Raw genomic sequence first — 15,780 nt, 5'->3', positions numbered from 1 at the left:
GCCGGGGTTGCAGAGCATTATATTGATTTATGATGCTGTGTAACCCTTAGATGTCTGGAATGTATTGGATAACACTGACATAATGATGTCAGTGTTATACAATACATTCTAGAACTGTAAGGGTTACATAGCATCATAAAATCAATAAAATATCAAGTGGCAATAACTTCGGCTCATCGGAGCCCATACATTTTAATACTGTAGGGAGCTCCTGCTCCGTACAGTATTAGAACAAAGTTTTATGCGAATTGACTTCGGATGTTTGATCCAAAGTCGATTCGCTCATCCCTAGTCTTGACCATTGTACAAAACAAGCACTTATTAACCTTTTGTGTCACCCCTATCTTCTAATAGATTGTAAGCTCTTGCGAGCAGGGCCCTCATTCCTAATTTTAATTGTTGACTGTCATTTGTCGAGGATTGGTCACGCTCTTCACTTAAACTACATATCTTTGGTGCAGTAATAGAAACGTTTAGAAAAAAAATTCACATTTGGAAATACCTGCTCACAAGTTTCACGGCACGTAAGTTCGTTCGCTTGATAGCAGCATGATGTATCTATAGATAGAGAAAAAAAATATGTTTATGTTTAGAGATACAAATATAAATAAAATTCTGTAATACAATGCAGAAAGGATAATTGCAACAGCTTATTATGAAATACCTGTTTTGTAGTAAAGAAAAATAAATCTTGGCATGTCCCATAGCTATGCCATGTTCATTGTGCCAACCGAAGTGAATTTACAATGGCAATACAATGTATTTTATGATAAAATATTAACACACTTTATAGAGCAAACATTGCACACAGGCAAGGTCTAGCTATTTGATAACAATATAGCAAATTATTTGCTGTTGCATTGCTATGTGTGACAAATAGAGGCCTACTTCCGTGTATGATTTATGTATATGTTATGTGATGGTTGCATAGAGTATACACATTCTCAAATATTGTTTGCACGTGACCACTCAGTCTGAACCCGTGTGTGGAATATGCATCACCTTTGCAAGAAATCAGGTTATCACCGGGCTGTTAGAAACTGGCCCTTTGCAAGTGGTAACGAGATGTTTCTTGGACTGAACACTCAAGCCCCATGGAAATTCATACACCCTAGATTGGGTGGCACCACTCGCAGCAGTGGAGCCTTTTCAGCTGGAATACTAGAAGATGAAGAAAATATATCATAAGCTATAACTCATCTCTGGTACAACTCATATTAATCCATGTAATAATTGAGTTCTGTATAATATGACTCGTAGGGAGTCTAAACATCCCACCCCTTCCAGCAAGCATACCTTTAGGGTCCATTCACACATCCGCAAAATGCGGAACGGAATTGTGGACCCATTCATTTCTATGGGGCAGCACGATGTGCTGCCCGGACACGGAATTGCGGACCCGCATTTACGGGTCCGCAATTCCCTTTTCGAAAAAAATAGAACATGTCCTATTCTTGTCCGCAATTGCAGACAAGAATAGGCATATTCTATTAGTGCCGGCAATGTGCGGTCCGCAAAATGCGGAACGCACATTGCCGCTGTCCGTGTTTTGCGTATCCGCAAAACACGTTGCAGACGTGTGAATGGACCCTTATAATGAGCAACTCGCCTTCCGGGAACTCTACACCAGTCAGATTTGGTATTAGAACAATCGGCATGATGAAACATGTGTTAAAACATGATTAAAACATGTTGGGCCTCGGATATCCATTAGGGTGGACATGTTTTATTGATATTTCATGTTTGCCAGCTGAGGGAGAGAGCTGGAGCATGCACACATTATGCATGCCTTCCCAGAAGACTGGGCCACGGATGGGGGTGAAACCACTCTAAGCTCCATCCTCTGCCGAAAGGGGAAAAAAAGAAGTGAATTTGACCCTTTCGTTGACACAATTTGGGGATCCATTCAACACTGGGTTGTGTTCTATATTCTCCTATCCGCGGAACCAGAACGGACCCTTATCAAGCAATATAAATCCTTTTATTTTTAACAGTTTATTCACATCTATGTAGGTCTGTTATTTCTTTTAATTTTTGGAACTTGAGGACTGTACATTTTTAGCACATTAAAGGCTATGTACACCTTTGGGGGAATTTTTTTATTTATTATTGCATTGTACTGATTACGGATAAGAATGTGGCTGAAATAAGTGTTCATTACCTCTTAGTAGTTTAGAGAGAAGGGTTATTAGATTACTAACACAAAGTGAAAGTGAAAGTACCATTTACAAAGTAAAAAAAAAAAAACTGTTCACTCTTTGTGACAGAATAGATCTATATTTTTAATAAAGGCCAATTGAAAATATAAATTTTAGGCAAAAATTTGTAAAATGCTAATTATAAAAAAATTGCCTCTAAAAGGTGTACATAGCCTTTAAAGCACATCTCTAATGGTTTTGCCTTGTGCTCTGAACGAGCCCTGTAACCTCCATTTTTAAGTGTATAAGGACAGTTTGCATTACCGTGTATCTGCTATTATGTGACATGTGTATCTGCTTAAGTGACAAAATGTAATAAATTAATTTTGATTCCTCTTTTATTGTCACAATATACTTGATCAGTAAATTTTGTGGATGTTTATGTGTTATTTTCTTTAAACATTAACTTCAATGGGGATACACAAAGTGTAAAAATACGATTATGGCGAGAGATGAGCGAATCAAAGCTGATGAAGTAAAATTTGATCTGAATTTCAGGAAACATTTGATTCGTCATGAAGTTGGATTTCCTCGTGCTTTGTGGTAATTGTATTTTTTCTAAAATGGCTGCTGCACATGTTAGAAAGAGGACGTAAGAAGCCCGGGAACAAGGGATCACCCATAATGTTGTGCAGCCAGTCAGCAGATAATCAGCCCCTGTGATGTCACAGCCCTATAAAGAGTCTCTTCCTGCCCGGTCTCTGCCATTTTACAGTGAACTTAGTACATTACAGGCTCTAGGGACAGTGATTTGTAAAGACTATGGTCACAAAATATTACTTTTCAACAGTTCAGGGACAGCTTACAGATAGTGTAGGGATATAATAGGGAGGCATTATCCACACTATAGGGAAGAGAGCAGGGACCGAATGAACAGTGTAAAGCTTGGTTTAAAGGAGCTATTCTAGTACACCTTGCTGCACTAATTGGAGTTAAAAAGCATTCTAATACTACCGATTTTAGGTTGTATGCACTTTTTTATACATAAGTAATTCCATTCATCCTTGATTCTCTTATTAGGGTGAAATTGCAGTCTGATACTATAGATTTTGGGGTGTTCACATCTTTTAGACATAAGTAAATCTGTTAATCCTTAATTGTGTAATTGGGGTAAAATTGCAGACTGATACTACAAATTTTGGGGTGTTCACGTTCTTTTATATACAATTACATCCATTCATCCTTTATTTTGGGGTGAAATTGTGGCCCGATACTACAGATTTTAGGGTTCTCACATAAGTACATCCATTCATCCTTGTTTAGGGGGAGAAATTGCGGCCTGATACTACAAATTTTAGGGGGATTACATTCTTTTTCACATAATTATATTCTTTAATACCTAATTGTGTAATTAGGGTGAAATTGCAACCTGATATTACAAATTTTAGGGTGTTTACATTCTTTCATACACAAGTATATTCGTTAATCCCTAATTGTATAATTGTGGTGAAATTGTGGCCTGATACTACAGATTTTAGGGTGCTCACGTTCTCTTATAAGTATATCCATTCATTCTTATTTCGAGGTGAAATTGATCCATGACACTACTGCTATTTTACCCTTGTTACTGTTACAGTACAGTATGACTGACAGACAGATGCCAGGCCACTGACAGTGGGCAAAATGTTTCGGGAGTTGCCAGAAGTTGCAGCACAAGGGGGGGTAGCAGCAGTCACAGCGACAGGTCAAAGCTTCCAGTGTCATCCAGCGATCGTGTTTTGACCAGCAACCCAGCTGTCCTTGAATGGTTGACTGTCTTCAACATAATCTCAACTGACATCAGATACCCCCAGCCAGGAGTTGGTGGATTCCTCTGACACCACGCTTAGTTGTATGAAAAAGAAAAAAAAAAAAAAAGAGGCTAGGACAAATCAAAAGTATTTTGCGGATCCATTGTAACAATGCCTAAAACGGACATGTTCTATTTTTTTTTGCGGGGCTACAGAACAGACATACTGATGCGGACAGCACCCAGTGAATGGGTCTGCATCCTATCCGCAAAAAAAAAAAAAACAAAGAAAAAAAAACGACTGACACAACATGCATGTAGCCTAAAACACCGAAAAGTTAGAAAAAAACGTAGCTACGTGCAGTTAGCCTAAAACACCGAAAAAGTTTGAAAAAACCATAGCACCCCAATCTTCACTCCAATCGTATATTTATTAGCACCGAACAGAAGCAACGTTTCGACTCAAAAGTCTTTTTCAAGCTACATGTGATAATACAAGTGAACAATACATATACACCCCTCTGAATAACGATTGGTTGGGGGAATGTCCCAAGAGAAGGTCAACTCCTCCCCTTTCACGATACCACCATTACATCAAACCCCAGTGACACAATTACATAATATACTTTTCACATGAAACCAAATCTGTGCATATATTCTTAAAACGCTTACATCAGAGGCTAGAGCTGAGCAGGAGGTCAAACAAATGAATCAAGCGGGAAACACAGCGTCCCCAGCATGTTACTGCGCATGCGTGGCTCACGTATACTAATTTGCTGCTGAGGCCGAAACTTCATTCAGTCACGTGATCAACCTGTTGATCACATGACCGGAACTAGAGGCTGTTGTCAAGACGCTGTAGCCGATGTCAGGCACCTGACCTATCACATGTTCCCATGTGTCCTGGTATCTAGGCAAACTCCGGTCCCCCTCTAAGCCTGCATATATTCATTATAAACAAACCAGGGATCTATTAGGTCAGTATTTCTTGTATATTAATAAAAGGCCTCATGCACACGACCGTTTTTCGGGTCCGTATCCAAGCCGCAGTTTTTGCGGCTCGGGTGCGGACCCATTCACTTCAATGGGGCCGCAAAAGATGCGGACAGCACTCCGTGCGCTGTCCGCTTCCTTTGCTCCGTTCCGTGGCCCCGCAAAAAAAAATATAGCATGTATAGGCATTTCTACAATGGGCCGCCCGTTCCATTCCGCAAATTGCGGAAGGCACACGGGCGGCTTATGTTTTTTGCGGATCCGCGGTTTGTGGACTGCACAAAATGGAACGGTCATGTGCATGCAGCCTCATTTGGATGCGCTGTTTCCCCTCACTTGACCCAACATTATAAAAAATATATATACAGATTTCAGACAATTCCTGGCGTATCTACAACCAAAGACCAGATGTATAAAAAGGCCCATTATAAACAATGGTTCCTATTCACACATTGACCCAGCTGGGTATGCTCCTGGGGTATATTAGTTAAAAAACATTAAAGAATGACCCTCGTACAGGCCAACCCCAGCCTCTCCTAACCTAACGGAAGAAACAACATGAGGTATTAAGGGCGGAAGGTATGGGCACCCTCGGGTGCAAAACCCCCCAAAAATAGGGGAGGGGACTAAAGAAGCACATAAATATCCCAAAGACCATGTAGAGGACCAAATATATAACAGCGCAGACACCAAGATGACATCTTCTTAATATGGACAGGGACGGACGCAGATTTGAAGAAGTTTCATGACTTCTTGAACAACATTCATGTGCAACTCAAATTTTACAAGGGTTGACTCTGAATATTCCATGCAGTTCCTGGATACTCTAGTTTATGTAAAAAAAGATGGCCTATAGACAGACCTCTATGTGAAACCGACAGATCGGAACAACATGGTCAGGTTCGACAGTGCCCATCCAAAGGGTATGCTGGAATCCCTCCCATACAGCCAGCTGCTTAGGACGAGACGTATTGTTTCGGATTAGGAGTTGGTAGATGACAGACTACGGACGATGGGACATAAGTTTGTCGATAGGAAATACCCCAAGAATTTGTTAAGAGGATAGGGTTAAGCAACAGGCACACGATCACAGCTATTGAGCACACAAAATAGAAAACCGTGTAAGAAATGGGTACCATTTGTATCTACATTCTCAACAATGAGTGGACAGATAGCAGGAGCACTTAAGCGCAATTGCAGATTTTAGCGCAGTCTTTTTCGGACATAGAGAAATTTCTGTCCCCAAACCTGATGTCCTACAGGAGGTCGAATAACTTAGGTGACAGTCTCATACACTCCGAACTACAGAGTCCAGAGATGGTGCAGATACGTAAAAAGGGTTGTTACCCCTGCCTTATCTCATCACCGTACCGGTAAGCAGAACAAGATCAGGGGCTTTTACACCTGTTCCTCTGATTTTGTCATTTACATGTTACAGTGCCCATGTGGACAGTTGTATGTGGGTGAGACTACACAATCCTGCAAAGTGAGGATAAACCAACACCGGTACTATTTGTAAAGAGATAGACTCAGTCTGGTGATCTGGAGGGGGAACTTCCAGTCCCGGAACATTTCTACAGGTGTAGACATAATGTGGCACAGTTGAAGTTCAGAATTATTGATGGCATTCCCCCACTATGCAGAGGGGGGAATCGGGAACGGTTATTGAAGCGTTTGGAACTTAAGTAGATCTTTGAGCTTGATACTCTTAAACCCAAAGGTCTCAAATCGGGAGTTCAAACTAGGCTCCCTCTTCTGAAATGCCATGTAGGATTTTGGGATAGTGTTTTTATTGTAACGAAAGTTAGATTACCCGACGGTACATCGTGCTGACATATACTTATTTCTGTTTTTTATGATTCACAGATATTTTGATGTTTCACGCATCAGAGCCATAGAACTACATGCAGTCACGGACGTATGCAACCAAGGAACCGGCCCATTGGATAATTGAAAACACTGCTTGACCGCTGGACTTATGCAATGGGGGATTGTATTATCTGATCATGTTTCTTTCCTACTGGCTGACCCCCCTCTCCCTCCTCTTGACCTGGTGGGGGTTAATCAGATCAGGTAGAGTGGATGCCTATATTTGTGGGCATTTTCCTTGGGGTAATTCAGGTTGCAATAGGGGTGGCACTAGTTAATCCCACAGTGATAGACTGTTTGAGTGGTACCTTGTATGAAAGGGATATAGGCAGGGGAGGGGTCCTCTCCACAAAAATAAAGGAGGTTGGACCCAGTCTTTGCCTGGACTAGGGCAACTCACCTCCCCATATAGGGGGTGCCCCTGCCTTTCGGATTCCCCGATGTGAATGGCTTATGTAATAGGTTTTCGCGCATTCCCCGGTGGTGGGAATCATTGGGGTCTGCGCGGTTATATATTTGGTCCTCTACATGGTTCTTGGGATATTTATGTGCTTCTTTAGTCCCCTCCCCTATTTTTGGAGGGGTTTGCACCCGGGGGTCCCCATACCTTTCACCCTTAATACCTGATGTTATTTCTTCCGTTAGCTTTGGAGAGGCTGGAGTTAGCCTGTACGAAGGTCATTCTTCAGTTTTTTCACTAATATACCCCAGGAGCATACCCAGCTGGGTCAATGTGTGAATGGGAACCATTGTTTATAATGGACCTTTTTATACAGCTGGTCCTGGGCTCCTGTAAAATGGAGTACTGTGTACAGTTTTGGGCTCCTGTAAACAAGGCAGACATAGCAGAGCTGGAGAGGGTCCAGAGGAGGGCAACTAAAGTAATAACTGGAATGGGGCAGCTACAGTACCCTGAAAGATTATCAAAATTAGGGTTATTCACTTTAGAAAAAAAGACAACTGAGGGGAGATCTAATTACTATGTATAAATATATCAGGGGTCAGTACAGAGAACTATCCCATCATCTATTTATCCCCAGGACTGTGACTGTGATGAGGGGACATCCTCTGTGTCTGGAGGAAAGAAGGTTTGTACACAAACATAGAAAAGGATTCTTTACGGTAAGAGCAGTGAGACTATGGAACTCTCTGCCTGAGGAGGTGGTGATGGTGAGTACAATAAAGGAATTCAAGAGGGGCCTGGATGTATTTCTGGAGCGTAATAATATTACAGGCTATAGCTACTAGAGAGGGGTCGTTGATCCAGGGAGTTAGTCTGATTGCCTGATTGGAGTCGGGAAGGAATTTTTTATTCCCCTAAAGTGGGGAAAATTGGCTTCTACCTCATAGGTTGTTGTTTTTTGCCTTCCTCTGGATCAACTTGCAGGATAACAGGCCGAACTGGATGGACAAATGTCTTTTTTCGGCCTTATGTACTATGTTACTAGGTTGTAGATACGCCAGGAATTGTCTGCAATCTGTATAATTTTTTTTATAATGTTGGGTCTAGTGAGGGGAAACAGCGCATCCAAATTATATTAATATACATGAAATACTGACCTAATAGATCCCTGGTTTGTTTATAATGAATACATGCAGGCTTAGAGGGGGACCGGAGGTTGCCTAGATACTAGGACGCATGGGAACATGTGATAGGTCAGGTGCCTGACATCGGCTACAGCGTCTTATCAGCCTCTAGTTCCGGTCATGTGATCAACAGGTTGATCACGTGACCGAATGTAGTTTCGGCCTCAGTCGCAAATTAGTATATGTGAGCCACGCATGCACAGTAACATGCTGGGGATGCGGTTCTTCCCGCTTGATTCATTTGTTTGACCTCCTGCTCATCTCGGATGTACGCGTTTAAGAATATATGCACAGATTTGGTTTCATGTGAAAAGTATATTATGTAATTGTGTCACTGGGGTTTGATGTAATGGTGGTATCGTGAAAGGGGAGGAGTTGACCTTATCTTGGGACAACCCCCCAACCAATCTTTATTCAGAGGGGTGTATATGTATTGTTCACTTGTATTATCACATGTAGCTTGAAAAAGACTTTTGAGTCGAAACGTTGCTTCTGTTCGGTGGTAATAAATATACTATTGGAGTGCTACGGTTTTTTCAAACTTTTTCGGTAACTGGAGGAGTCCCTTGGGTCGGGGCCTGACACCGCCGCCAAATGATGGACTAACATACGTCAGTAAGTAGTTGTAATGACCGGTGTCATGCACAGGGAGGGAAAAGGGAAAGCCCTGCCCAAGGGAGAGGGTAAGGTGGTGACCCCTGACTCACCTTGCGGCTGGCACCTGACTGCCCTGACATCCCTAGACGGGTTCCTCACCCATGCGGCGATCACGTGCCTAAACCCTGGCTTTCCCTAAAATGAGCCCTAGATAGTGAACGGGCCAGTGGGATCGCTAGTCCGCACCACTGACACTAAGAGGGAAACACCAGGGAGAGGACAGACAATACAAACAAACACATACACCCAGGTGGGCGACCACAGCAGACCACAAAGGTCCAACAGGGATCCGGAGGGCAGCGTTCTGGACCAACTACCAGAGAACGCAGCAACACAGTGTCACAGCTGTATGTGAGCAACAATAGTATACACAGTAAAAGAGCTACTGACCGGACCCAAACTAGGGAGGATAAAGGGTGACCCCTGTCCGACCCTCAAAGCTCTCCCTATGCTGCTAAAGCACATGCCCGGATCCAAATGGCGGAACGAGGCATGCCCACGTGCCTAAGACTGATGACCACTGTAACCCCTACAATAGTGGAAGGGGCACGGCCACCGGTGCCCTACTCAGTATATGGAGGGAACCGTGGCCACCTCAGATCCAGTCAGAAAATAATCAGGTACACAACAATGTCTGTACACTTAGCTGAAGGTGTTGCAGCCGCAGAGAAGACGGATCCAAGGACAGCTGGCAATAACCGGAGTGCTTGCTGCAGCAGAACACAGGTCCAGTGAACGGATAGCTACAAGTGAAGATACTAAAGCAAGAGCTACAACTGAAATGAGAACTATAATCCACGCCCTACAATAGGAGGAGGGGTGATATAAAGAGAGGGAAATCAAACGCATGAGGAACAGCTGGGAGGAAGGAAACCAAAAGTAAACAGAGCAGTGAGAACTCCTCCCAGCTCTAGTAGTGACATCATCACAGGGGTGGAGAAACAGAGCTGTGAGAACGTCCCAAAGCTCTGGTAGTGACACACAGCTCCAGAGGGTCAGAATAGATGTCCAGGCAGAAAGCTCTATATCTGGCAACCAGAGAAGTGTGAGAGGGAAATATAAGGAGGTTTGGGAGTGCTGGACAAGGAACAGCTGAGGAGAAGGAGCTACGGATCCCTGAGTGAGCCAAAAGGGTTTGCAAAGCAAACCCAGAAAGCTACCATAAGGAAACAGCCCTATCTTACATAGAGTGTGCAGCCAACCGCTGCGACTTCCTGACCCCGGGTATAACGGAGTCAGGCGTGGTTCTTGACACCCTCGTGACAGTAGTGCTGTCCTTTCTCTATGCTTTCTATTGTAGCCTAAAACAGACATAAAATAACAGCTTTTTATACTTTCAAACAGGGGTAGGTTTGTCTCAGAAAAGCTGTGAAAGTTTAAACCGGAACTGACGTCATGGAGTGAGTCACTTCCGGTATAGCGCATTCCACTGTGGAACGCATATTCCAAGGTGTGTGTGTAATAATATATATATATATATATATATATATATATATATATATATATATATATATATATATATATATATAAAGAAAAAAGTGGCAGCACCGTCCCTGGTGTAAGCAAGAGGGTGCAGCTGGCCCAATATGGATATAAGCCAATCCAATAGATATAAGATAAAAAAGATGGGCAGCACTCCGAGAAGTAAAAAAATACAAAAACACTTTATTTACCCAAACAGGACATAAAACGTATCGGCTCTATGCAGGAGCCTTTCTCAAGCCTTGGCATGAGAAAGGCTCCTGCATAGAGCCGAAACGTCGCATGTCCTGTTTGGGTACATAAAGTATTTTTGTATTTTTTTACTTCTCGGAGTGCTGCCCATCTTTTTTATCATATATATATATATATATATATATATATATACACAAATGGTGCAGCAGCACAGTCAGATACGATGTACCGGGTGCAAGGTCCCCACAGAGGTCGGATCTTCCTCCACGAAACATATCAAACGAATGATGAGGCAGCACTTCCAGTATAGAGTGAACGGGTGAGGACCCCAAACTTTATTCAAGCGACGTTTCGGCCTGCTCAATGAGGCCTTTCTCAAGCTAAGAGAAAGGCCTCATTGAGCAGGCCGAAACGTCGCTTGAATAAAGTTTGGGGTCCTCACCCGTTCACTCTATACTGGAAGTGCTGCCTCATCATTCGTTTGATATATATATATATATATATATAGATATATATATATAAATAAATAAATAAATAAATAAATATACACACACACACACGCACACACACACACACACTCCTAAAGCTATGATGGAGGCCCAGCTAATTAATATGCTGACTAGGTAAAATCTGGAGCTTGAATGAAGTTTTCCGGAGTCCAAAGAGATGCGGAGGGAAGGAAGTGACGCCAATGTGGACGCCACTTACACTAAGCGCTCCAGAGTGGAACGCACTGAAGCGCAAGGAAGTTCGCCACGATGGACGTGCGCTCCACAGTGGAACGCAACAGGCTGCGCCCGTCAGGGACACATATAACGTCGGCGGTGCGTTCCACTGTGGAACGCAATCGCTCACAACATCATCTGATGCGTTACGTATTGGCATATTAGAAAGAAAAACAAGGGAAAAAATTAGGTGTTTAGCAATGGAAATATGCAATAATTTAAATGTGAAAATGCTCAGAGATAGTATATGGTCTAATGCAATTAATATAATTAATATGATTACTATGATGTAAAGGGGGAAGATGCAAAATAAAAAATCTAAACCAAGTCCCTAAATATCATGGAATACTCTACCATCTAAAATTTTGAAAGGAACAATATAAGAGGTATTTATCGTATTTTCCGATAAAGACGCACCGGCCCATAAGACGCACCTAGGTTTTAGAGGAGGACAAGAAAAAAAAATGTTTCATTACACCTCAGGTCAGACCACCAATCAGACCTCCAATGTTAATAAGAGGTCAGCTCAGACCCCAATGTAAATAACCCCCAATCAGACCTCTAATAAGAGCCCCATGCCTCTCATCAGCCCCCATATCAGCCCCTATGCCTCTCATCACCCCCATATCAGCCCCTTTGCCTCTCATTAGCCCCCATATCAGCCCTTATGCCTCTTATCAGCCATTATGCCCATCATAGCCACCATTAGAATCAGAATCAATTTATTTGGCCAATAAGTTTGCACTTACAAGGAATCTGACTTGGCAGTTGCTTGACAGACACAAACAAAACAGTACAAGGACAGACAGTATGGATAGTGTAGGACAAGGACAGTATGTAAGTTTTAGTGGCAATAAACAGGGAGAACTGTTTGTTTTCAATTCTATGCTGTAATGCTTCCAAGTCATAGCAGCTTTAGCGTGTTCTGCATTAAGCAAGGCAATTGCCTGAGGGAAAAGGCTGTTCCTGTGCCTGGAAGTTTTAGTAGCCACTGAACGGCATAGGCGTGCGCACGGGGTGTGCCGGGTGTGCATGGGCACACCCTAATCACACCCCTGTGCTCCGCCTCTTGCACTGCCGCCTGCCGCTTGAGCCCCGGCTGCCAGCCCCGCACAGCTTCAATGACATACATCTGCTCAAACTGCTCGACTGACGACTCAATACTGTATAGGACTGCTCACTGCTCCTGTGCTCCGGCTCCCGGCGGTCGGCCGCGTAATGATACTCACTCCGACGTCACGCGCCTGCTCCGCCTGCTTCATTAATAAAGTGGGAGGAGCAGGCGCGTGCGGCGTGACGGGGTGAGTGACGTCACATTACGCTGCCCCCGGCCGGCCGGCTAGTTTGAATGTTTGAAGAGCTTGCCTGCCCGCCCAGTGCCCATGCCCAGGGAGCCCAGTGAATGGTGATTGTGCACTGTGAATCCTAGCTGGAGTCCTGTCCCAGTAAGTTAGTTTACTTTACATAAGGAACGCGGTGGGGTCTTACAATAGTTGCCGGCCTCCACCCCCTGTTGGGGGTCAGTCACTGTCAGGGACACTGTTATGGGGGGCGGGGGATCTGTGGATGATCACACATATATAGCAGAAGACTGCAGTCATCCACAGATCCCCCCCTGGCCCCCCATAACAGTGTCATCCACAGATCCTCCCGCATCTGTGTCAGATTCCACACATTAATAGACTGTTAAGGGGAGATCTGTGGATGACACTGTTATGGGGGCATCTGTGGAATATGACACTGTTATGGGGGATCTGTGGATGACACACTGTTATGGGGGGGGGATCTGTGGATGATACTGTTATGGGGCATCTGTGTGGAATATGTCACCTTTTATGGGGGATATGTGGATGACACTGTTATGGGGGGAATCTGTGGATGACTGTTATGGGGGGAATCTGTGGATGATACTGTTATGGGGGGGATCTGTGGATGACGCACTGTTAATAACAGTGCGTCATCCACAGATGCCCCCATAACAGTGTCATCCACTGATTCCCATAACAGTGTCATCCACAGATGCCCATAACAGTGTCATCCACAGATCCCCCATAATAGTGTGTCATCCACAGATGCCCATAACAGTGTGTCATCCACAGATGCCCATAACAGTGTGTCATCCAGAGGTCCCCCATAACAGTGTGTCATCCAGAGGTCCCCCATAACAGTGTGTCATCCACAGGTCCCCCATAACAGTGTGTCATCCACAGATGCCCATAACAGTGTGTCATCCACAGATGCCCATAACAGTGTGTCATCCACAGGTCCCCCATAACAGTGTGTCATCCACAGATCCACCATAACAGTATGCCTGCGCACTGAGGAGAAACAGAAAGGAGGGCAAAGAATCCGTGGAAGCAAGCAGAGGACGGCAGAGCAGACGACCAAATAGCTTATTTTGTAAGTAAATTTTTTATTATAAATGTAATTCAGTTAAATTTTTTATTTTTGTTATGTATGATGCTTTTTGATAATAAATAAATGTAAATGTAGTGGTGCTGTAATGGGGACCCCAGGCCTCTCTCATGTCCTGCAGGCTGGCGCTGTGGAAGGATACGGTTGGTCAGGCAGCAGAAAGGCTCTGGAACTTTCCCCTTCACAGCCACTGCTATCTCTCTCGTACAGTGCAGACTCTGCAGGAGGCTTTCTGTTTGCTCTCCGTCTTCATAGAAGTCTATAGGAATCAAAACGGATCCATCTGGTTCCTGTTATGCAAGACTGAAAAGAAAATCCTGTCGACAGGACCCAGACGGATCGGTTCTGCTTTCTCATAAACTTCTATTAGGACAGAGCAAAAAGGAAAAAAGGTTTCCGTTTTGCATTCCATCTGGCCATTCCGTTATATTCCGTTTGAAACTGAACCTATAACGGAATGACATAACGCAGATGTGAACCCACCCTTAATACTCAAGCGTACCGAGGAAGAAAGGAAAACTCTTGAAAGCGTGTCTTTTAAGTATTAGGTTAGTACAATAAAAATTGACACACTGTTATGGAGGATCTGTGGATATATTATATATATATATATACACACACACGCGCGCGGCGTGTGTGTTTGTGCTTTAGGGTGCACACCCTAATGCAATAGGCTGCGCACGCCTATGCTGAACGGTATCTCACTCCTGAAGGCATAGGCTGGAAGATGGAGTGAGCAGCGTGAGAGGGGTCGGAGGCAATCTTAGCTGCTCTCTTTCTACACCTGCTAGCGTGAAGATCCTGCAGGGGAAGGTAAGCTACAGACAATTATCCTTTCCGCTGTTCGGATGATGCGCTGCAGTCTCAACTTTTCTAATAATGAACAAGAACCGAACCATACAGTCATAGATGATGTCATGATGGATTCGATGATCGCGGTGTAGAACTGCACCATAAATTTTTGTGGTAGGCCAAACTTTTTCAGCTATCGTACGTTGTACATCCTCTGTTGCGCTTTCTTGATAATAGTGACAGTATTGTTGTTCCATTTTAAGTTGTTGGAAATTGTGGTCCCGAGAAACTTGAATGACTCTACTCGGGTTACTGTAGATCCATTTATGATTAGGAAGAGGTGCTCAGGGGGAGATCTCCTAAAGTCTATTATCATCTCCATGGTCTTAGGAGCATTAAGTTCCAAGTTGTTGTTGCTGAACCAGGAGGAAAGCTGTCCCACTTCATGCCTATATGCAAACTCATCCCCATTTTGTATGAGACCAACTACTGCTGTGTCATCTGCAAACTTCAGAACCTTAACAGATGGGTCTGTGGAGATGCAGTCATTGGTGTACAATGAGTAGAGCAGTGGGGCAAGCACACAGCCGTATGGAGCTCCAGTACTGACTGTCAAAGAGCTTGAGGTGTGTTTCCCAAGTCTAACCTGCTGTCTCTTGTCGGTTAAGAAATTGGTTTTCCATTTGCAGATGGATTCAGGTATGCGTAGGTGGGAGAGCTTGTTGTGTAGCAGCAATGGTATTACATGCTGAGCTGAAATCCACAAATAAAATTCTGGCATAGGTTCCCGGGAGTCTATATGTTCTAGTACAGTGGTCGGCAAGCCGCGGCTCGCGAGCCACATGCGGCTCTTTACACACTTTAATGCGGCTCTTCTGCAGGGCTCCAGATGCCATTTGCGACTGGACCCGCCGCCGCAGCTCTGCTCAATACAGCGGCGGGCACAGGAGATGATCGTTCTCAGCAGCGCAGGAGGAGTCTCTCCCTCCCCCCTGTGCTGCTGCCCCCGCCGCTGCCAATAAGAAGAGACGGGAGGAGGAGGGAAGGGGCTGTGGCCACTGCGCCACCAATGAAGAAAACTGACCTGTTAATACAAATACAGGAGGCGGGTGCCGGAATCAAATAGCCGACACCCGACCTC

The 15,780-nt window shown here is 44.0% G+C and overlaps 1 protein-coding gene across 1 annotated transcript in view; it reads right to left on the bottom strand.

The window, feature by feature from the left end:
- Positions 1–15,780, bottom strand: part of RECK (reversion inducing cysteine rich protein with kazal motifs) — a 1,014,637-nt gene that overhangs the window by 935,185 nt on the left and 63,672 nt on the right. The window contains exon 2 of the mRNA XM_040433615.1: positions 503–558. Within this exon, the coding sequence (XP_040289549.1) occupies positions 503–558 (56 nt within the window). The remainder of the gene's footprint in view (positions 1–502; positions 559–15,780) is intronic.

The sequence above is a fragment of the Bufo bufo genome, chromosome 5, assembly GCF_905171765.1.
Source record: "Bufo bufo chromosome 5, aBufBuf1.1, whole genome shotgun sequence".
In the NCBI taxonomy this organism is placed as follows: Eukaryota; Metazoa; Chordata; class Amphibia; order Anura; family Bufonidae; genus Bufo; species Bufo bufo.
This window is presented reverse-complemented; position numbering and strand designations above follow the sequence as displayed.